The following is a 22,855-nucleotide window of genomic DNA, read 5'->3' as shown; positions in this document are numbered from 1 at the left end:
GGCGGGAGCGTCTCTGCTGGATTCTGTGGAGCCGATCCCCCCCACCCCCCGGATACATCCTGGATGCGACTGCTCACTACACACACACACACACACACGCACACACACACACACACACACACACACACACACACACACACACACACACACACACACACACACACGCGGGTGTAAATACCACTGAATTCAAACAACCTCTGAGGAGGAATCGGACCATCGGGAGGCTTGAAATCTTTTCTCTCTCTCTCCTACCTCCCTGACAAAAAAAAATAAAAAAATCACCTGAATAATGCAGAGAGAAATATAATAATAAATACCTCGCTGTCGCCACATTTGGGAATCATCAGCACATTTCTGTCAAATAGTGCGTGGGAGGCAGGTTCCACCACCAGGTGTGGATTCTGCCCCGTCTGTAATTTATTCTGCCTACACTCACAAACAAGACAGATTTTTCTTTTTTCCCCCCTCAGCCAGCAGATTTTGACACAATGAGAGGAAAGAAAAAAACAAAACAACAAAAGAAGAAAAAAAAAAGAAAAGAAAAAGGTGATGTTACTTGGCTTAATCGGCTGAATTAGACTCTGTGATGGATCGCAGCATGATTCTGTATGAAATTAGATAAAAGATGGGTCGACGCGCTGCTGTGAGGTCAAGTCTGGGTTACTGAGCTTCACTGATCTACAGCCTCCCGGTGGACGTCCTGTTTTCTGCTTCACCTACACTGAGATCTGAAGACAGAGGCTTCCTGCCGGCCTTCTTCCCGTGACCGCTACGCCAAACCCCCAGAGCGCCCTGAGGACACAGAGGAGGAGGAACGGTGAGGAGCCGGCTCAGGACCCGTTTACACGATGCTTCAAGAGAAAACACGGCGTTTCGTTTCAGAAAGGTTTCGCCCTTTACCCCACGACGTTTTGAAAATTAGCTTTTCAGTTTCCACGGAAACGGCAGCAACGCTGAAAACGATTTTCGTCTCCACGGAAATGACAGAACGTTGCATTGTTCCCCATTTCCACGGGGACCGAGCGTTTTCAACAAGTTGCGTGGAGCATTTTCAAAAAAGCCCCCCCCCCAAACCCCGTTTCCATGAAGACGGAGCGTTGTCAAAACGTCGTGCTTTCTCCATTTCCACGGATACAGAGCATTTTCGAAAAGTTGAGTTTCCCCACCACCCTGTTTCCATGGAAATGCAGCATTTTCAAAAAGTTGCATTCTCCGTTTCCACGAAGTCGGAGTGCCAACGAAAAATTCCAACTTGGGAGCCATTTGCAATGGCTCAGGGTACCGTTGTCGTGTAAATGGACACCCGAGACACAAGAACAAAATTTGCATTTTCACTTGAAAAACGTAGTTGTGGAAGTCATGTGATCAGGTGTGTGTGTGTGTGTGTGTGTGTGTGTGCTACCTGGTGTTTGGTCACCACGTGTGCGGCGTGGATCAGCGGCGGTCTGATGGAGGGTTTGTACTGCAGCGGCTGGCCCAGTAGAGAGTAGTGCGCCTCACCTGAAGGTTAACAGACGTGGATTAATCGCCGCGTGTTGCATGGTGTCGCGGCGTCCGGTTCTAAAAAAAAAAAAACCTGAACTGACCTTGTCCACTGTGGCAGAATGTAGGGAGCGGAGGCGGGTGGTGGGGGTGGTGGTGGTGGGGGTGGTGCGCCATAACAGGGATGGCCGAGATGCCTGCCGGGAGGCCCTTGACGCTGGGCGGCTGGCCTGGGGAGGGAGTGAGCGCCGGAGACGAGGGCAGGCTGCTCTACACACAAGACGCCGGAGGGGGAGGGGGAGGACACACAAACACTTTCATTCAACAAACAAACGGAACAAGACGACTCTTTGTGCCGCTTTAATGTACCATTCCATCCACATTAGTCCCGCTAATGTACCATTACGCCCTAATGCCGAGAACTATTTTCTCCTCGTTTGCAGGTTTTTTTCCCCCCGCCGGCTTCATTTGCCGAGCCTATTTACTCCGACATTTAACCTGCCTGCCGAACGGCGGGAGTGTGGCTCGGGGCGACACTCCTTCACGTCGCCGTCAGACCCAGACAAGCCGGCTAAATTGGCTTTCAGATTGCTTTCTTGTTTGAGCGCCTTAACTTTCTGACACGCGCCGCGCCGGGAACGAGCCGCTAAACAAATTCGCCAATCGATTTTCAAATTGCCGGCAAGTTGTCGAGTCGCGAGCTAACTCGCCGTTTCGCCGCTCGCCGCTTGTACCTGGGTGTTGTCGGCGGGCGCGGGGAGCTCCAGGGGCCGGCGGGGTCCGCGCTGGTGCTCGGGTCCCGGGTGCTTGTGGCCCGGCTGCTTCCTCTGACAGGGGGAGGGGGCGCGGGGCTGCTGGCAGGACGCCGCCGTCATCTGCAGCATCACCATGCCGCCGCCGCCGGCCGGGGGTAACAGCCCTGCGCCGAGACGCACACAACAAAACACACGACTGAGCAAACAAACAAAACAACAAGAGCAGGTGATCTGGAAATAAAGTTTGAGTCCGACTGCGTTAGAAATGTACCATCTGTGTTAAAGGAGCTATAAAAGTAGAATTAAGATCACAAATGAAGTCATATAAATAAAATGTAAGAATATGATGATGATGATGTCACGCTGCTCTTTCTCAACTCAGTCAAGATTTTAACTGACATGGAGATTGCAAACGTCCCGACTTAGTGTTGTAGCACCAGAGACCACGTTTCTAAAGACTGTATGGTGCCCTAAAAGTCTTTGTCTTGTCTTGGTACTAGCCCCTAAAAGTCTCTGTCTTGGGTTCTTAAAGTCTTGGTCCTGGTCTCTTAAAGTCTTGGTCTCATTGAAGTCTTGGTCTCATTTAAGTCCTGGTCTTGTCTTGGTCTCTTGAAGTCTTTGTTCTGGTCTTGGTCTCTTAAAGTCTTAGTCTTGGCCTCTTAAAGTCTTAGTCCTGGTCTCTCTTAAAATCTTGGTCTCGTCTTGGGCTCTTAAGGTCTTGGTCTTGTCTTGGTCTCTTGAAGTCTTTGTTCTGGTCTTGGTCTCTTGAAGTCTTTGTTCTGGTCTTGGTCTCCTAAAGTCTTAGTCTTGGTGTCTCTTAACGTCTTGGTCTTGTCTTGGGGTCTTAAGGTCTTGGTCTCTTTAAGTCTTAGTCTTGGCCTCTTAAAGTCTTAGTCCTGGTCTCTCTTAAATTCTTGGTCTTGTCTTGGTCTCTTGAAGTCTTTGTTCTGGTCTTGGTCTCTTAAAGTCTTAGTCTTGGTCTTGTCTTGGTGTCTCTTAACGTCTTGGTCTTGTCTTGGGGTCTTAAGGTCTTGGTCTTGTCTTGGTCTCTTAAAGTCTTGGTCCTGTCTTGGGCTCTTAAGGTCTTGGTCTTGTCTTGGGGTCTTAAGGTCTTGGTCTTGTCTTGGTCTCTTAAAGTCTTGGTCCTGTCTTGGGCTCTTAAGGTCTTGGTCTCTTTAAGTCTTAGTCTTGGCCTCTTAAAGTCTTAGTCTTGGTCTCTCTTAAATTCTTGGTCTTGTCTTGGTCTCTTGAAGTCTTTGTTCTGGTCTTGGTCTCTTAAGAGACACCAAGACAAGACCAAGACTAAGACTTTAACGTCTTGGTCTTGTCTTGGGGTCTTAAGGTCTTGGGTCTTGTCTTGGTCTCTTAAAGACTTGGTCCTGTCTTGGGCTCTTAAGGTCTTGGTCTCTTTAAGTCTTAGTCTTGGCCTCTTAAAGTCTTAGTCTTAGTCTCTCTTAAATTCTTGGTCTTGTCTTGGTCTCTTAACGTCTTGGTCTTGTCTTGGTGTCTCTTAACGTCTTGGTCTTGTCTTGGGGTCTTAAGGTCTTGGGTCTTGTCTTGGTCTCTTAAAGACTTGGTCCTGTCTTGGGCTCTTACGGTCTTAGTCTCGTCTTGGGTCTTGACGGGGGTTCTGTGGTCTTGAAGACACCACTATCTGCTACGCGCTCAGAGAAATGTGACAAGTGAGACATGTGACGAGGTCAGATCACGGTCTAGTTCCACCAAACCTGAAACCTGAAATCCTCTAATGATCCCACCGACCAATCATCTCGCGAGCCTCCGGCACATCAACTCCATCAACGCTAAACAATCCCCGCCAATTACTTCCCGTGGAGGCGAGGCGGAAAGCACAACCTTTATTTATGAGACGGTGGAGCGAGGACGACAGCGTGCGGCCGGACTTCAATCTGCAGATTACGGGGCGGCCAATTAAAAGTGTTTACTGGTCGCGCCGTCGCACGACCTTCATCTGACCTCATTAGCGACGAGAAGACTTTACACTGAAATAATGATTTTAGGCAAGAAAATTCAAGGATTTATTTATTTATTTCTTTTTAAAGGTTTTATAGCGGATTCCTGCATGACTCGTCAAGATAATGAAAGACGAGATTCGGTGCAATAACATTTAGATCTTATCGTCTGCCATCCGAGGACCATCGAATTGTGCCGCGGTGATGGTCTGTGTAATAGGATATGTTTAAGAAATCTTTTTAAGAGGAGCCCAACTGGGAAATAAGACACTCAAAGCAGATACAAGCCCGACGGAGCTCCGTAGGAGTTTCCTGACCAACGCCACGTTCTTTTTAAAAAACGCTTAAATCGGCCGTTTAATCTCCGGCAGGAAGAGGCGCCGCGTGCAAAAATCACTTTCACTTCGCCGAAACTCCGGAGACTCGCCGCACCTCGCTCCGTTTTCTTTTTTTTCATTTGGAGAATCCGCAGAGCAAATCTAATCACGCGTCTGATGCGCGGCGGCAAAGTAAACTCGGGGAAGATTATTTCATTACGGAGTGCGGGCGGAGGCGGGCGGAGGGATCCGTTATTGACACTGAGGAATGGGCGAAAACAAAGACTGTCAGAGCGCCGGCGGTGATGGTGGTGGTGGAGGTGGTGGTGGTGGGGTCGTACCTGCGTACTGCTGGCCCGGGTGCTGCTGGGAGACGCAGGGCGACGAGGTCTGGGGAAACTGGAGCTGCTCCATCATCGGGGCGGGGAGGAAACTCACCGTGGAGCTGCAACGTCAAACACCGGGAGATAAATGCAGGTTTGTTTTTTTTTTTTTTTTTTTAAAAGAAAGATCAAGATTCTGCTGGATTTATCCCCTGAAGCCCCTGAAAGTGGGGTTTGGCAGGTTTCTCCTCATGGAAATTTCAACAGATTCCTGCAGGATTCCTTGAGTTGAAAGATTTCTAGGAATTTCTGCACAATATATGGATTTAAAATGCTCAATCTGGATCTTTGGGAATGGATTTCGGCAGGATTTCCTCCCGAAAGTGTCATTTCCAAGTAGGTTTTTAAAAGGATCCTCATCAGAAACGTTGGATTTCAATAGATTTCTGCAGGATTCATCAAGTTTTTTACAGAATATTATGAATTCAGGTTAATGTATGGATTTTAAATGCTCAATTTGAGCCTTTTTTTTTTTTTTTTTTAAAGGATTTCTGCAGGATTTCCTCAGAAAAATTTGATTTCAACAGATTCATGGCGGATTTTATTCATTTATGTCAGTATATGGATTCAAAACATTCAATTTGAGTCTTTTTGAGTGAATTTCTGCAGGATTTAACGGATCTAACGGATTTTCTTGCCAGATTCATCGAACTTCATCAAGAGATTAATAATTTGTGTCAACATATGGATTTAAATTGTTAAAAGTGAGTTTTTAGGAATGGATTTCTGTGGGATTCATCGAGTTCAATGCAGGATTTTAGGAATTTCCTTTAATATATGGATTTAAATTGGGCAGTTTTTGCAGCCCAGTTAACCTCAATTACAACATGTGACTCAAACTTAAATTCAAAATCAAACTGTGGGATAATCCCAGCTGAGTTTTGTGGTTCAGAGATGTCCACGTGGGACTATTAAAGTGAAATATTCATCCACTCGTTAGAGAAACAAGATGTCAGTGGATCGCCGTATTTATATATAGCCACGTGAAATAATTCAAGCTTACAGGCGTTGCGATGAATCACGTGTCCGGCCCTTCATTAATTCCAGAAAGCCCCGCGCGGCCGTCATTTTGTTGGGGGAGAAATTCTCATTAGTGCCGTCAGTGAATCATCACGCGAGATTCAGACACCTGAAGAAGATCGAAAACGCGCCGAGCGGGTTTTAGTGCTTCGCTCGGGAGGTATTAAAATGTGAGATTTAGACTCGGGTCCATCTGGATGGGAGCTGCTCTGCTCGGTAAGCAACCTGCCTGAGGAGACTCGTCTCCAGCTGGCGAGAGACGGGGAAAAAAATGGATGGATGAAGAAAAAAAAAAAAAAAAAAGGGAGCGAGCGCAGGCTGCAGGTGGACAGTCGGGCCTCGTGGGAGAAGAGTGAGCCGTTTGAACGCTGCTGCATAAATCATCTCCGCGCCGACTGACCTACTAAAGCAGCCTGATTCTTTTTTTTTTTTTTTTTACAGCTGGGACAATGAGAGAGTGACCTCTCTCTCCCAGCAGAGCCGTGTCGCCGCATTGTTCCGCTGCGGGTTGAACGCCCGGGGGGGGGGGTGGTGTCCCAGCAGGGCCCGTCCAGATTGATCGGGTCCGCAGAGGTAGAAAACTAATTGCGTGTTTTTCTGCGGGTTCCCTGAACTCGTTCTATCAATCAGCTATGACGAGAGAGACACTGAAAACCGCCGGCACACAGATAACGTCCACCCCCCCCACCCCCACCCGCTCCGACCGCAGCGAGCAGGGACGACCTTGGGCGTGGACGCAGTTCGGGGACTTCGCTCATCCAGGCCTGGTCGAGGAGTTAAAAACCTCCAACGCCATCGTTATACCATTTGAGTGAAGACGTTTTTTTTGCGGTTTCGTATCCCAGGATGGATAAAGCACCTGAAGCAGTGGGGAGAAACATAAGGCCAAAAGGATCCAATATGGCCGCCAAACCACCAAGCAAATAGAAGAAAACAGTGTCGCGTCCGACGCCATGTTGATACGTACCTGGGTTTTTAACAATAACTGATAATTCCCCCCTCAACGATTATAAAAAAAATAAATTAATAAATCTTCATTGACCTGCATGTACGCCTGGTTCAGAGCTGCTATGAGCAGCCAGACCTGCAGGGGGCAGTGTAACTAGAAGCATGAAGCCATGATAGCCAATCAGAATCCTGAAAAACAACACAACGTAAATATCCGCCTACCCCCCCCACCCCCCCACTATTGAGCTGCACCCAGAGACATGTTGTTTATCCAGATCTCCACTGTGGCCGGAGTTTTCAAGAATTATCGTTTGTGGTGAGCCGTCGCTGCGTTTACGTGTAAATGTGCAGCCCAAACGCAGAGAAATATCAGTTTTTTTCAAATACCCTGGTACGTGTCAACGTGGCCTGATACTCTCAAAGAAAAATCAATGAGACCGAGTTGAGATATCGGCATGAAAGATGGCTACTCGCGAAAATCATTCCCTGTAGTGCCGATAATTATCGGCCCGATACTGGAAGAAAATGGCGTCACACAGAAAAATCTGATATTTACAATTTTGTTTTTTCCCCCAATTCGAATCCGCAGTGACGCTGCAGCATTCGGCCGTCTCAGGCATTAACGTCACATTGACACACGAACGTGGCGCCGCCGTCACCGGTGTGGGCGTTTTTCCACCGTTTCTGAAAAAGACGCCGCCGTAGGAAATAAAAGTTCCGTTTCAACACATCCAACCTCCACGTTTTGGCTTTCTTTGGTAATAGTTCAGAATATAGACATTTTAATCAAACATACTCTAAAAGAAAAAGTCAAATTAAAGGTTATTATGACACTAATTAAAATGTGTTTGACATGCTGTCATTCACCAACCAAAGAAACCAACAAAAACTATTTCTACATTCTGTACGACAGATTTAAGGGAAAAAAAGGTGGAAGTTTTTGACATTTCACTGTATTTTGTGTCTTTAAAATTGGCTTTATGTTGAGACTGGAGTCATTTTTTTGGCTGTAAATGTTTATTTTGTTGCTGAAATCCCGACATTTGTCATCACGTTCATTTTAAATCTAAAGGTTACCGTGGCACTACTCTCTCGGCTTGGCCCGCTCAAGATGAAAATATAATGCGAAGTTTGCCTGAGGCAGATCGTAGTCTTGAACATCATCACCCGTCATGCTCATTGGTCGGGTTTATGGTTAATTATCATATTAAATTCGTTTTCTACAGGAATCTCTGCATGTATTTGGTCCTTTTGAGTCAAATTCTCCACGTTGTCAGCAGGACGAACTGTGTTACAGCTTGACAATCTGAGGGATTCTCTATTGCTGTACATTAGCCCCCCCTTTTTTTTTTTTTTTTTTAAATGTTGACGTTATGGCGGTACCTCATGGTGGCGTGCTGGTTCGTCGGGAGGAGGCTGTAGCAGGGCTGCATGCCGGTGACGGCCATGGCGCCCTGTCCCGGCTGGCAGGACACGAACACGGGCTGTTGGTACGTCTGCTGAGGAACGGAAACCTGCTGTAGAGGTAAAATAAATAAAAAATAAATAAATAAAACAGAATTTACACGCCTGTTTTTTTACCCTGGCGGTGAGGAAGTACCTGATACGACTGCATCGGAGGGTATTGGACCATCACGCCTTGCATCTGGTTGCCCATATTGCTTTGCTGGTTGCCAGCGAGGGCGAGGCTGGGAGTGGGCTGCACGCCCACCACAGTCGGGTAGCCGGACGCTGGGTTTGGCATCACGGCTTGGTGCACTGGGGTGGAAACGACAAGAGGCACAGAGGCGTGACCGGAGTGGGAACGACTCGGCGGGCGCTGGCCGGGAGAACAACAGCGGCCAGCCGGGGCCGTACACGGAACAAACGAGAACGTCGATATATTGGATTTGGCCCGGCGGTGGCGCCGCTCCTCCATCCCAATGAGACGTCTCATTTCCTCGCGGCTCTTATTAAGGAGGGAACACCGTGCAAAGTCGGGCGGATTGCACCGAAACCGCCGGCGGTGGAGGGGTAAATCACACTCTTTAAATGTCAAGGTGACGAGAGACGCGCGCCGGCGGTAATACGAGCGACTAAAAAAAAAAGAAAAAAAAAAAAAGAAAGAAAGAGGAGAGGAGAGGACGTCCTTTTGTCAAGGTGTCTTTACAGTCTGCCGCCCTGGGAGGGAAAAGTACAAACTGGCAATGAAAAGCGCTCGGCGACTATTTTTATCGCCTCCCACCTTCACTTACAAACCAAGCATGAAATGACCCCCCCCCCCATATATTCCCGCCGACCGACTGAGCGGAGGCCGAGCGTTTCGGCGAGAGTGAGGGGCTGAAAAAGAGACCGGTTCACTGTGAGATTCATAGAGGCCTCTCAGACAGCGTCCCGGCCCCGCATCCCGCCTCCCGGAGCTCACCGCTGCTTCCCTGAGACCCCCCCACCCCCACAGACCCCTCCCCACACCCACGAGTCGGATACATCCTGCGGGCTGATTGGTTGATTGCAGATGTGAAGCAGACGTGAATCGACTCTCCCGCAAGTGAAATCCCAAGGTGTCAGAAGAGAGAGAAAAAAAATAAAAAGACGTGGACTTCCTGTCCCAATGTGGGTGAAACACGAATCAGTTCATTTAGTTCAGGGACGGTCAACTTTAGAAGAAGGACAGATTGTAATTCAACATACTTTTTATAAATTTTCTAAACTTTTAAATAAAGTCAGAAATACAGTAAATTACACAGAAATCTGATTAAATCTGATAAAATAATATTTTTTTAGCAGCTTCTGCAAATATTTTAAGATTCTAAGCAAAAAGAACTTATTTATTTATTTTTTAAATGGATTTAAAGTCACTTCCACTTCGAGACGCTTCTGCAACGTCCATAAACTTTTTTTTTCTCCCTCCCCTCCAGGAGCAACTTCAATCCCCAAACCCAGTATTTCTCATTTTCCGCCATTTCGTTTTAACCCTTTCAGGCCAGAATTGCCCCCCCCCCCCCCCCGACATGATGTAAGCCACGCGGCTTCAATCGCAAGTGTGATTGAAAACGGGCGGGCTGTGTGTTCCGGGATGTCCCTCCTGCGATGACATTTAGTGGGAAAACGATTCCGCCGTCCCCTCAAAGGAATGTTTTCTTTCTTTTTTTTTCTTTCCCCTCCCGTAGTCTGTGATGTACCTTTTAATAAGCGTCGCCTCTGAGGGGGAGAGGAGCGAAGACGCAACTTTCAAATCCCCCCCCCGTGTGTTACAGCAGTGCTCTGTCGGAATGAATGACCGTGACTGAAGGTGCAGCCCGGTGGTGACGCAAGGCGGTGGAAACACACGCACACACACACACACGCACGCACACACACACACACACACACACAGGTTGGGCCAAGAGAGACTTTCCACTGATAACTTATTTATTATACATGCGGCTCACGCCGCAGTGTTTCCACCTTTCGATGCTCGTATGTGTGCGTTCCTTTAATTAATGCGGACACAGGAGAGAAAGAAGAAAAATAAAAAATAAAAAAACGAATCGTCGAAATCATCTCCCCCCCCCCCGCCGGAGAAATAATTGCTGTCCCTTCGCCTTTGTAGGTCAGCTTCATTTGTCCGCTGTCTATTCCCTCGGTTCCCCAGCAGGGAAGCCACATTTGCAGCACGACAGATGACAGAATTGTGCCGCAGCCACTTACAGAAACGTGTGTGTGTGTGTGTGTGTGTGTGTGTGTGTGTGTGTGTGTGTGTGTGTGTGAGAGAGAGAGATGGCACCGGCGTTGCATTCCGTTAAGCAGCGTGTGCACGCTGTGAGGGAGAGAACGAGCTGAAGCTAACAATCTCAACTCCTGCGGTGCGAGGGGGGGGGGGGGGGGAGAGAGAGAGAGAGAGAAAAAAAAAAAGCGGAATAATCTTGCGGATGACTCCGGGGGAGACGTCTGAGCTTGTAAAGAAACAAACAAAACAAAACAAACGGTGCAAAAGGGAAAGAGGAATATTTGTCCTTCGCCGGACGGCAGCGGTCGGAGGGCGCGGGGCGGGGGCGTTAACGGTCTGTCGCGGCGTGAAGGAACGACAAGGCCGCGTCTCGCTTGGAGACGGTGGATCTTAGAGGTTCTGGAGCGTCTTTTTTTCCTAACGACTAACGTCATTATGCAGATGACACACGGCTCTATAGAGCTGCGTCAGTGAATTGTACCTGCTGCAGGAAATCAAATAAAAGAGCGGACGTGTCAGAAGTTTTTACAACTCGGCCCCAGAAGAGATCAGGAGGGACGTAGAGGGAGAAATTTGTTTCGAAACGATGGGCGGTACCTTGTTGCTGGGGCAGGTTTTGGCTCTGAGGGCAGTTATAGGGCAGCACGCTGACGGGAGGCCGGTAGTAGTGCTGCTGCTGCTGCTGTTGCTGTTGGGTGGAGGAGTGCGGGTGGTGGGCCGACGAGCAGTAACACGGAGACATCTGAAAAGGATAAGAATCGAGGACCGACTGCGTGAAGACAACTGAATAAATAAATCAATACAAATAAAAGGAATTAGTCCCAAGTCGTTTTGCTGCGATTCTACCTGCTGGACGGGCTGCTGGATGTAGGCGTGCTGCTGCAGGAGCTGCTGGTTCAGCCCGGGGAAACCCGGGTGTGCGCCCGCCGCCGCGGAGCTCGGGTACGTGTGGCTGGGGGCGGGGCCCTGCAGGATCCCCGGGTGGGACCCCGCGGGCCCGGCCATGACGTAGCCGGCGACCTGCTGCGAGGGAGCCCCCTGGAGGACCACGGGCGAGGGCTGTTGGTGCGGGTGGTGGTGGTGGTGGTACACGGAGGGGTAGTGGCGGCCGTCGGGGGCCGACGCGCCGCCGTCGTTGGGCGGCGGCTGCGCCAGAGTCATGTGACTGAACTGGGCGTTGAGGGCGTCGGGCTGCGAACACGACGATTCAACACAAGATGCATGAGACGACGGAGCGATAAACAAATGTACCAAACAACAGGAACCACAGTCAGAACCCGGGTCATGATACTTTATGAAACATTGATTTTTTTAATTAATTTGAGTTTTTTGTTGCGGGCTTCCGTAGCTCCGTAGCGCCCCCTTGCTTCTCTGACAGAACTGCACACAGAGCAACAAGGTGGCTGGCGCTAAACGAGAGTTGAGGCTCAGATTACACGATGGCATTTTAAGTGACGGGGGAAAACTATTCCGGAGCGTTTTGGGTGTCCGTTTATGCAACCATCTGCTTGGATTGAATTTTTGAAAACTGGTCCCCAATGTGGAACTTTTTGACAGCTATTCGAAAACACTGCGACTTAATCTCCATGGAAACCGTGGGAGACGCAACGATTGGAAAACGCTACCACTCCATCTCCATGGCAACAGGGGGAAATGCATCTCCATCATCGTAGTAATGGGGGAAATTGCAACTTTTGGAAAATGTCTCCAGTCTGTCTCCGTGGAAACAAGGAAAACGCAACTTTCTGAAATGCTGCTGCTGTACAGCCGTAGCAACTAGTTGCTCTGCACATGCTCAGAACAATATTTCCTCCCGTCGTGTCACGACTCCCAGTCCAGATTCTCCTGGGACTTGGTACTTTTATTTTGACAGTCTCTGTAAAAACAATCCAACTCGGTCCTTATGAATGTCAGTGTGCTCCCATTGTTAATATTTACAAAAACAAACAAAACTCATGGCAGACTAAATGAGTACTTTTCAGCATGTCTGCAGTTTTTTTTTTTTTTATTGCTCCATTGCGACAAATTTCAACTAAAGGTCTACTTTATTTGAAAATGTCTTATTTCACGTATGTTCGACCCCGCCGGGGGTGAAACCAACACTGGAGAGCGCAGCTCCGACCCAGGTCTGGCGAGACCCACTCAGGTCCCGGGTCAGCGCTCGTGTGTTTGTTGTGGTTTTACCGCCATGGATTATTCAGCGCCAACATCTGCCGACGGATTAAATATTAATGAAAAGCTTCCGCCGGCGTAATTAGTCGTCTTTCGGCGAAAACGAGGTCAGAAATGAGGTTAAGCGGATGCATGATCCATATACGTGAGTAATGGTTAAAGAGACACCTTTCTGGAGGCTTTTTTTTTTTTTTTACTTTTTGGACATTTGTGTCAATAAATACACATGTCCAGTTGTCCAGGTCTGATGGGAGATGGAGCGACAGCGGTGAAAAACAGGTGGAGGAGGAGGAATATTAAAGTGGAAGGAGAAGGAGAGCTGTGTACCACAGTGTACTGTTGGTTAGGACAGACGGGCAGGTACTGAGAGGGAGGAAGAGGATAGGACACCGTTGGGTTGTGGACAGGCTCGGAGGACGGCTGGAGAGGAGGACAGATTTGCTGAGGAGGGAAGCAAAGGGAGACGGACAAGAGGGACAGAGGGATGAGGCTGGACGCAGGGAGGAGGGCGAGAGCGCAGACACTCACTCTCACTCACTCTCGCAGCTCTTTATGAAAATAATGCTGGAATCTTTCAAACTAAGAGCTTTCTTGAACTTCTATCAGATTTGAGAATAAACGCTATTTTTTGTGATTTTATTTTTCTAATTCATCTTTTTATTTTCATTATTGTTTTTTTTTTTTTTTTCTTCGTTTTTTTATCTACTCATTTATTTTATTAATTTATTTTCTAATCCCATAAGTCCTAATTATAAGCGTTCAACACATAGAAAAGCTTTTATTAAAAGGAGTTTATTCATAGAAATCTGTCGTTTTCTGTCATACGTGACAAATTTTTGACTTTTCTTTCAGTGTCAAAGCCTCATAAGGTGGATTTTTCTCTAAAACTCAACTAAAAATAGTGTTTTTTGTTCAATTCAACCTTTCTGTGTTTACATCAGTCACTGTTAAGCACGATACACATTCATATTACATATCACCCTGCCTTATTGATATTTAACTTTCTTTTTGTAAAGTATTTCTATTCTGTTCAACTCGATGCTATTCTATTCTAATGTGTTGGAACTTTTTAATCAACATAAGTGCATGTGTGGGAAACATTTTAAAAGAAGTAGATAAAAAAAAACACAGAGAAACTCAACATTTAGTCGAGTTTCTTAATGAAATGTCAATTATTTTATTTGTGACGCACTTGAAATTTTTACTTTTGTATGAATTAATGTTTGATTTCTGGTTATAATCTGCCACATAGGCTGTTCGTTTTAACCGACGACGAAGGATTAGGCGAAAAGAAGTGGATTTTTATGACTTTCATGTAAATTCCAGATAATCTAGAATATGTAAAGCTTACCAAAATAATTCCAACAACTGAAACATCTATTTTAGACATTCTTTCTCACTTTATTCTAAAATAAAAAAAAAAATCCTCTTATATCATATTGGTCTTCTGTTCACTTAAAACACTTGAATCCAAACAGGAAGTCTTTTCTTTCACCTCATAAGCTCAGAGCTCTCATGTCATCTATGCCATTATCCAAAAGGGGGCGGGGCTTAGTCGTACGCGTCACTCCCCGGTTCAACAGTTTGAGTAAAAAGTTAAGAAATAAAAGCACCGTGTCCACCGACCTGTGAGTGGAGGTGATTGGCTGCCTGCTGTGGAGCTGCAGCGCTGATTGGCTGCTGCGGGCCTTTTCCCTGCTGTGGGATCCTGGCGGCGGCGGCGGCGGCGGCAGCGGCGGCGATACCGGCCGGGTTGTAGATGACGGCGCTGCCGTCGGGATGGATGAAAGGCTTGCCTGTCGGATTTGATCGGGGAGGAGAAGCGGCAAAAAAAACAACATAAGAAATACAGCGATGTGAATGTTTGTGAGCCAAATAATTCAGTGACAGCGAAGGACGGCGTCCGAGGGAAGGGAGCGACGACCTTGGCTGTTTTTTTTTTTTTTTATATATTTTTTTTCTTTGAAGATGAGCCTGCAAGCACTGCACACGGGGCCCATGATACATATTTACAGCTTTCTCCCATCTGTTCGCTGCTTTTTGATCAGCGTCGCTCTGGTCTGACTGCTAATTTGACAGACAAACCGAGCGCGGCGCCCACGCCAACGCGCATCAATATATTCATCTCGGGGGGGGGGGGGGGGGGGGGGGGGGGGGGAGTACCTGTGTGTGGGTTGACCAGAACGCTGCCGGGTGGGATCCCTGAGGCATCGAGCGGCAGCAGGTAGTAGTTTGCGGCGTCGGCGGACGGCTGCGGGGGGACACTCTTGGTGACGTCGGGGTGTCCGGGGCCTCGGCAGTCGGGCGGTGGGAGGATGGCGCCGGACCTGGAGGAGACCGACGCCGGGAGGAGGGGCAGCTGGGGCCGCGACAGCGAGCTGGACGAGGAGCCCACGCTGCTGCACGACTCTGAACCTGCGGCGAGACGGAAGCGGCGCGTCATGGCTGATGGCGATAATGGAGCAGGGGGGCGGAGACAATCACAGCCGCGCCGCATCAACTGCTGATTGGTGGGGGGGGAACCGGTGTCTCCGCGCTGGGTTTCCTCGCCGCATAATTAAGGAATGGCGCGCAAAAATGGCGCCAAAGGAGCTCGGAAGGAGGGAGTGGCGCTGCGGTCCACGAGCCAGCCGACTCCATTCCTCCGACTCGCCATGTGTCAAAGTCTGACGATAACTTGGCTTTCCCGTTGATTTATACACATTCAGATATATTCAATTACTAAAGTGTCAATTTGTTATCAGTTTTTTTTAGAGTAAAAGTGAAGAATATGTCGATGTTTTCACAAAAACTAAACAATTACTACTAAAAATGACGACAATCTCAACATAAAGCCAATTTTAAAAAGGTGCAAAATACAATGAAATGTCAAAAAAAATAATTCATTATATCTGTTGCACACAACTGGCTGGAACGGTAAACTATTGCCACATTAACCTTTAAATTTCAAATTTAAAGTTTTTCATTTAAGGGCAAAGGTGAAGAAAATGTCTATATTTCCAAAAAACAAACATGAAAATAGTGAAAATGACAACAGTCTCAACCAAAAAAAGCCCATTTTAATGAGGCAAAAGATGCTGAAGCGTGCAAAAAAAACCTTGCATTATGGGTGTTTTTACACCCTGGCAGTGTGGATTTCAGGATAATGGAAAAATCGTTATATTCTTTGACATTTTTTACAGATTTCCTTGGTGGTTTGGTGGGATTGGAGCCTTAAGTTTGGTCAAATCAAAAACAATCAGCTTCTATGAATCAGTTGAACAAGAGGTTCTTCCTGTATTGAATCACGCTGCTTTCAACAGTCACCAAAAAAGGGCATTAAAAAGTAATTCGACCGCTTCCTGTGCTTCGACCGTACCTGTTTTGGAGAGGCGGCCCGTGCTCTTGCTGCTGGCCGTGCTGTCCCCCCGGACCAGGCCCGGGGAGATGCCGCTGAAGCTGCTGGCCTTGGTGATGGCGGGCCGCGGCGCCAGCCGGTTGGAGCTGTCCGAGCTGTCGGTGCTGCTCCACGGCCGGGGCTCGCTGTGCCGCGGCAGCGTGTCCGTCTCCGAGCTGCTCTGCCGGCTCGCGCCGGACTGACCCGCCCGTAACCTGCAAACGGCGGGTCGTTCAACTTTACGAGGGTTTCAGTGGTTTTAATGACGATAAAGCTTCTCTTCCGGTACTCGCTACTTACCAGATAATTCAATTCTACTATAGTACTATATCATCCCAATCCCAAGTCTGCGTCTCCGGTCTCTTTATCTAGTCTGGGACTGTCATGACTTTGCTATAAAGCTTTTATTTCATAAATTCAATTCCACAAGCTGTGTGTTTCAAATAAGTTATTATTAGCATTGCAACACGAGTTTTCACCACAAGGTGGTGCATTGAGTCACCTGAAGAAGCGTCAGCAGGAAAACACGGTGGCTTAGCGTACTTCAGGGTGGGCAAATCATTTCCCCAAATTGGATACGTGAAAATATGAGCACTACTATTGAAGGCAGAGACTTAAGCTCTGGCGCACAATCACAATTATCTCTGGATTAAAAGCTTCTTCTTTCTGACGCACGTTTTCTTTCCCAGACTTCCCAGAAGTTCGAGTTTCGTCAGTAAAAACAATATTTTTTCATATTTATAGGAAATATAATATGACCAATAATGTAATAATGAGAAATAACGTGAAAAAGGTGACGGTATTAGATGTAATAAAGCCGATAATAGCAGTTATTTTCATTAAACTGGCCGGTCACACGGTGCTAAAGAGTCTGATTATTAATATTTTATAGAAATATTCTAAGAAATAAATCAAACTTAGCTTTTATATATATATATGTTTTTGAATTTTAATGGTAGTCGAGACTCATTATGGTCGATCCTGTCAAACAAGACTATTGGACAAGCCTTTTAATCAGCCTCTGGAATCGAATGGATTCCCCTTGATGCGGTTTTTCGCGGGCGTTATTGGCTCGACTACACACACGAATCCTCGAATCGAGACAGACGGCAATTCAAACGCCCCCCCCCCCCCTCCCCCCGCCCGTGAAACCCACCTGAACATTTGCCGCCTCTGTTGGGTGCTCATGCGTGCGTCTTCATCCTGCGCGCTGACGGGAGAAGAGAAGATGAGGGAGGGGAGGGGGGGGGGGGGGGGGGGGGGGGGGGTTAAAAGGATCGACAAAATGAGATGTCTTTATAAAAAAAACAACAAAAAAAAAAAAAAACAGGCAGAGCCGACTAATTGCCGCGCTGACAGAGGGAGACTGTAAAAGTGATTGAACGTGGTATGAAAGTGAAAGCGTTTTTTAAAAGAGGGAAAAAAAAAAAAAAAAAAGAAGAGGAGGATGAGATCAGCTCTGCTTCGGCCAATTAGGCGACAATTAATGTGTTGAAATGCGGCGGTACTCCTTACCTTCTGTCGAGTATGAAGTGATCTCCCTGTGGGCAAAAAAAAAGAAGAAAAGACAGTTAATCCGACTCTTCATCTCCCCCAATAAACTCAAATTATTCCTCAATAAATCTGATGTTGCGTCAGGTGATCGGCCTCCGCGCGTTCCAGCCGTCAAATTCATAAATCCGCCCGAGAGGTAATTGGAAAGACGAAATCCAAAGCGAATTTGCACATGAATAGAAAATGACACAAAGATTTGTGCAACATAACCCCCCCCCCCCCCCCCCCCCCCCCCCCCCCCTCCACTCCCCCTCCCCACCACCCCACCCACACTGCTCTTCCTCCTCCTCCTCCTCCTCCTCCTCCCACTCCGCCTACACAAACAGCTCTCACATCATGTGCAAATATCCTTTCTCTGGCTCGCTGGTACTCCTCCTCCCTCTCCTCCATCGATTTGCTCCTCTTGTCAGCTTTCAAACGCATTCGGATCTGGCAAGGACACACACACACACACATTTACACACACACACACACTTCTTTAGCAGCTATGTCAGGGACACCAGATTGTCCCACTCTTACCAACATGTCAGAAATGAAAGTGACAGCTTGGGGGGGGGGGGGGGGGAGAAAAAAAAAAAAAAACACCTACCGTGCTGTCTTCGCGATCAAAGCTGGAGTTGTCTCGTTTGAGAATGTAGCGTTTCTGAAAATCGTCCGCCCTGTCATCCTTGATGTGCTCGGAGAATTTCTGATCGGGTCTGAAGGAACGGAGGGGGGAGGGGCTTAATTTTGCGGGCGGATGCTGACAGGCGACATATGTTAAACACGGGGGGGGGGGGGGTTCGTTCATGACGTACATTCTGGTGTTGGTGGTTTTGTTGATCACCACCGACTTCCCGCTGGGGTCCACGTTGTGGTCCATGCCGAAGTAGGCGGCCACTCGGTGCAGCAGCATGCGGTGGTAAGACGTCATGGGCGGGAATTTTCTCTTTTGGCTTCTGCGGGAAAGAAGGAGGAGGAGAAACCGATGACGGTGGGTGGGGTGGGGTGGGGGGGGGTGGACACTTCTCTTATTCAAGCGTCCGTGGAGAAAGGGAGAAAACCCACTCGTTATTGCTGATGAAATCCAAGATGTCCTGTTCCAGCTTCAGCAGCATGATTCGATCCCTTCGAACGAAACGTGGTCAGATAGAAAGTCAAACACACAACTCACACAAGAGCTCGGATTCACTTTCATTTCAAGTATACATGAACAATTGCTACTAAACAAAAAAGACGGCTGACTTTAAGATCGCTTGATTCCTCAATAACTATAACTTACATTATGTACATATATTTCAGGAATAAAGTGTCAAAACATATTTTAGTTCAGGGCCTCTTCAGTGGGCCGGCCAGGTAAAATACTGCCATCATAAGTGTGAAAATTCAAGTATATGTGATGCCAATATGGATATTTTCACAGAAAAAAACCAAAACTATTTCACCTAAAAATCACTCCAATCAACATAAAGTCCATTTTTAGTGAAAATGTCCGGCGTGTCATACAGTGAAATGTCCAGAAGCTGTTGCATTATGGGTGATTTTACACCCTGGCCGCTTGGTTTGGAGGCGAGTTTGAGAACTACTGATATCTTGGTTGTTAAAATCGCTTAAAAAAAAAAATTCAAAGCAAGCATTGATTTGTTTTTTCTTGGAGGTTCGGCCAGATCGGAGCCTGTTTGCAGGCCAGTTTCGATCCATGTGCTTTTCTATTAGACGATCCCATTAGTCAACCCCTTGTGGACGAGTTTGGAACTGCGGGTACATTTTAACACTGTAATCCAGGACGGTGCAGGTTTAATCCTGCCGGTGCTCACCTGGGGTTTCCCTTCAGTGTGGTTGACCAGAAACTCGTGCAGATCTATGCCAGTTGAGTCTGTGTAGTCTTGACTGGAATCTATGCAAACACACACACACACACACACACACACACGGAGTTTAAACGTTCCGCCCCGTTAACTCTCCAAACCCGTTAATATTGATATGCAAAATGAGTCCGATTGTCGGGGAAAAGTCACGGCGGCGAGGGGGGAAACTTCAGCGAGGGTGACATTGTTCTAGAAGCGCGCCGTCTGATAGGTTATTGTACGCCGACGCTGCCAGCTGAGCCATTACAGGAATGAAGAGCCAACAAAAGGATGGGACCCCTTTTTTTTGGGGGGGGGGGGGGGGGGGGTCGTTCCCCTGCGGTGGGCGTCTGCGTTCTATAATTGGTGGCTGCCTCATCAGTGGTGTTGCTCCACAGAGGAAAAGGAAGACACCTTTCTCCGCCTGTGGGAATCCGGATAATTGCTTCACACCTTGAGCTTGTCGCAATTAACTGAATCGCGCCAATTATCGGCCCATAATGAGATATAATTTAAAAACCGGGGGGGGGGGCCAAAAAAAAACCTGAGGAGCTCGGAGAAAATGTTCGGGAGCGGTGACATGGGAACGGGACGTCGCTTTTTTTTTTTTTTTTATTATTAGAGCTGTAATTTAGCCGGGTGACACAAATTTGTGCTTCCATTATGGAATTGGAACTTTTTGGGAGGAGTGAAGGAAACCCAACGCTTTTCCGCTCGTCCCGCAAGTGACTTATTTAAGTTAAAACCCCAATGACACGAGTCCATCTCCTTCTGGGTTTCGCTGAATGTGTTGAAATGCCAAAAAAAAAAAAAAAGGGAAAAGGAGAATAAATAAAAAAGGAAATAAGTTGACAATTTTTTTTTTTATATATATAATAAAATAGAGGGGGATGGAGACAATAAAAGAAAATAATGAAAAAAAAAGGAGAATAAGATGACAAAAATAAAACCCAAAAATTTTAAATCAATGAAAAGTAAATAAGGGGAAAACGTTAAAAAAAAATAAAAAGAAAAAGAGGGGAAAAAAAGGATAAAAAAAAAAAAAGAAAGTGCTCCGCGTGGAACACGTTAAGATCGCGTTAGGTTCGACAGGCGAAACGAGGCGCCACAACAACGCGGAGCGTCGCTCCTTTGCTCGTCCTCACCTCTCGACAGCATCTTTCTGGGCGTCTTCTCGGGCTTGTCGGCCTTGTCGCCGCCGCCCTCCCTCTCGGCTTGCTCCTGCGCGGCTCGTTCTTCCTTTTCCAAGGGTTGAAGGAGGAAACCATCCTGTTGGGAAGAGAGAGAGAGAGAGAGAGAAACCCTGAAATCCTCCTCTTGCTTCGATTGAAGCAGAACATTTCACAAGTGAGTGACGGGGCCGCTTCGTTTAGGGAAGAAAGGAAGGAAGGGGTTAAAAAAAAAAAAACCTGAGGCGGCGAAGTCGCTGCGGTGTCGCCCGAGGTTGTGGGTTAATTGGAGAACAGCGCCGGCAACGGAGGCCGTAGTTAAGACACTTTATAAACTCTCAGGGTTATCGTGGAAACCCGTTCTCGATAGCATCCGCCAACGCCAAATCGCTCGCGCGATTAATCTGCCGGATTAGCTTGTTTGTCACCAAGCCACCTGAATAAAACGCCACATTAAAGCGACGGCGCACTTTTGGAGTTCCTCAAAATCCAAGATGGATGGAGCCTGAGACTGCAATCTGGCTGGAGAGTGAGAAATCTATTAAGAGTGGCCTTGGTTTACCCCAGACGTGTGTGTGTGACACACACACACACACACACACACACACACACACACACACACACACACACACACACACACACACACACACACACACACACACACACACACACACACACACACACACACACACACACACACACACACACACACACACACACACACACACACACACACACACACACACACACACACACACACACACACACACACACACACACACACACACACACACAGAGATTTGCTCTTCAGGCAATTCGACAAAAGGCTGAAAAGGAAAAAAGCTTGAATAGCTGGAGAGGATGGGATGGGCGGGGGGGGGGGGGATTTAACTCTGGATGCTAACATCCAATAGTCTGAGAATAAATGAGATGGGGGGGTCACCTTCAGGTGAATATATGTGAAAGTGGAATATGCTAATGGGAGACATGACGAAGTTTACGCGACGAGCTTCACACGCTGAAGCAGAAAAACTGCCGTTGCATTTTGGGCGTCGGAAAAGCGACTTTTCGAAAACGCAGCAACTGTGAAAACACAACTATTTGACAATACCCCCGACTCTGTAGAATGGGGGAAAACGCAACTTTTAGGAAACGCAACCTTTAAATAAAAATAAATAAAAATGCACACTCCAACCTTGCTTCCGTGGAAATGAAAAAAAAAAACGCAACTTTTTGAAAGGGCGATGACTCAGTCTCAGTGGGAATGTGGGAAGGCGCAGCTATTCGAAAACGCGGACACTCCATGGAGACGGGGGGAAAAGGCAACGATTCAAAAACGAACCGTCTCCCTTGAAACGGGGGGGAAACCCAATTTTTCAAACATGCACGAAACGCTGCAACCCCGTCTCCATGGAAACGGGGAAAAACGCACCGTCTCCCTCGAAACAGAGGGAAACCCAACTTTTCGAACATGCTCCGACTCCGTGGAAAAAAACGCAACTATTCGAAAACGCGGCAACCATGTCTCAGTGGAAACGTTGAAAAAAAAAAAAGTAACTTTTTTAAAATGCTGCTTAGGAGTCACCTGGAATAAAAGAGTCACCTGGAATAAAAGTCCAACTTGGTCGTCCGTCCACACCGATGTCCACACTCCTCCGATCGTTCACGCTTATACGCGCCACGTCTGTCTGACTCCGTCACTAAACAACAGCGCCCACTAGTGTGCCGGCGTGCTCACGGCACCCGTTTCAGGGCTCCATTTAAACTGGAACCATGTGAAATGCAAAAGAAATGAAGCGTTTTCACTTGAAACGTCGTGTAATTGCGCGAGTGGGACTGCCAGAGCGGAAAACACTCCGTGTGTGTGTGTGTGAGAGAGAATCCCCCCCCCTCCTCCTTCCTGGCGAGGAGCGCCGATGTTTGCCACCCTCGGCGTCACGTGGAAGGCTTGGTGTGCAGCTGTTGCCTCATTTGTTTCCTGACATCCATTTACCTCGAGATAAAAGGGGGGAGAACTGCGTGGAAATGATGGTCTTGTGAGTATATAACGAGCCGTCAGTCTGAAAACTAAACATTAACGGCTACTTCTTTAAAGCGCGACGTGGATTCTACATTTTATTTCTTGATTTAGACGATCTGTACTCTTTTTTTTTTTTTTTTTTATTGCTTCACCTCACCTCCGTAGGTGCGGCGGC

The 22,855-nt window shown here is 47.5% G+C and overlaps 1 protein-coding gene across 1 annotated transcript in view; it reads right to left on the bottom strand.

The window, feature by feature from the left end:
- Positions 1 to 610: 610 nt before the first annotated feature.
- r3hdm1 (R3H domain containing 1) overlaps positions 611 to 22,855 on the bottom strand; it is a 36,770-nt gene continuing 14,525 nt past the window's right edge. The window contains 21 exon segments of the mRNA XM_080492793.1: positions 611 to 792; positions 1,403 to 1,500; positions 1,587 to 1,752; positions 2,217 to 2,401; positions 4,866 to 4,969; positions 8,259 to 8,392; positions 8,476 to 8,633; positions 11,161 to 11,305; positions 11,410 to 11,754; positions 14,362 to 14,531; positions 14,899 to 15,150; positions 16,094 to 16,326; positions 17,268 to 17,321; positions 17,627 to 17,652; positions 17,999 to 18,094; positions 18,255 to 18,363; positions 18,463 to 18,603; positions 18,713 to 18,772; positions 19,462 to 19,484; positions 19,486 to 19,541; positions 20,637 to 20,760. Of these exon segments, the coding sequence (XP_080348919.1) occupies positions 679 to 792; positions 1,403 to 1,500; positions 1,587 to 1,752; positions 2,217 to 2,401; positions 4,866 to 4,969; positions 8,259 to 8,392; positions 8,476 to 8,633; positions 11,161 to 11,305; positions 11,410 to 11,754; positions 14,362 to 14,531; positions 14,899 to 15,150; positions 16,094 to 16,326; positions 17,268 to 17,321; positions 17,627 to 17,652; positions 17,999 to 18,094; positions 18,255 to 18,363; positions 18,463 to 18,603; positions 18,713 to 18,772; positions 19,462 to 19,484; positions 19,486 to 19,541; positions 20,637 to 20,760 (2,793 nt within the window). The 3' untranslated portion in view covers positions 611 to 678.

The sequence above is a fragment of the Lipophrys pholis genome, assembly GCF_963383615.2.
Source record: "Lipophrys pholis genome assembly, chromosome: 23".
Classification (NCBI taxonomy): Eukaryota; Metazoa; Chordata; class Actinopteri; order Blenniiformes; family Blenniidae; genus Lipophrys; species Lipophrys pholis.
The sequence above is the reverse complement of the archived record's forward strand: the minus strand, read 5'-3'. Positions and strand labels throughout refer to the sequence as shown.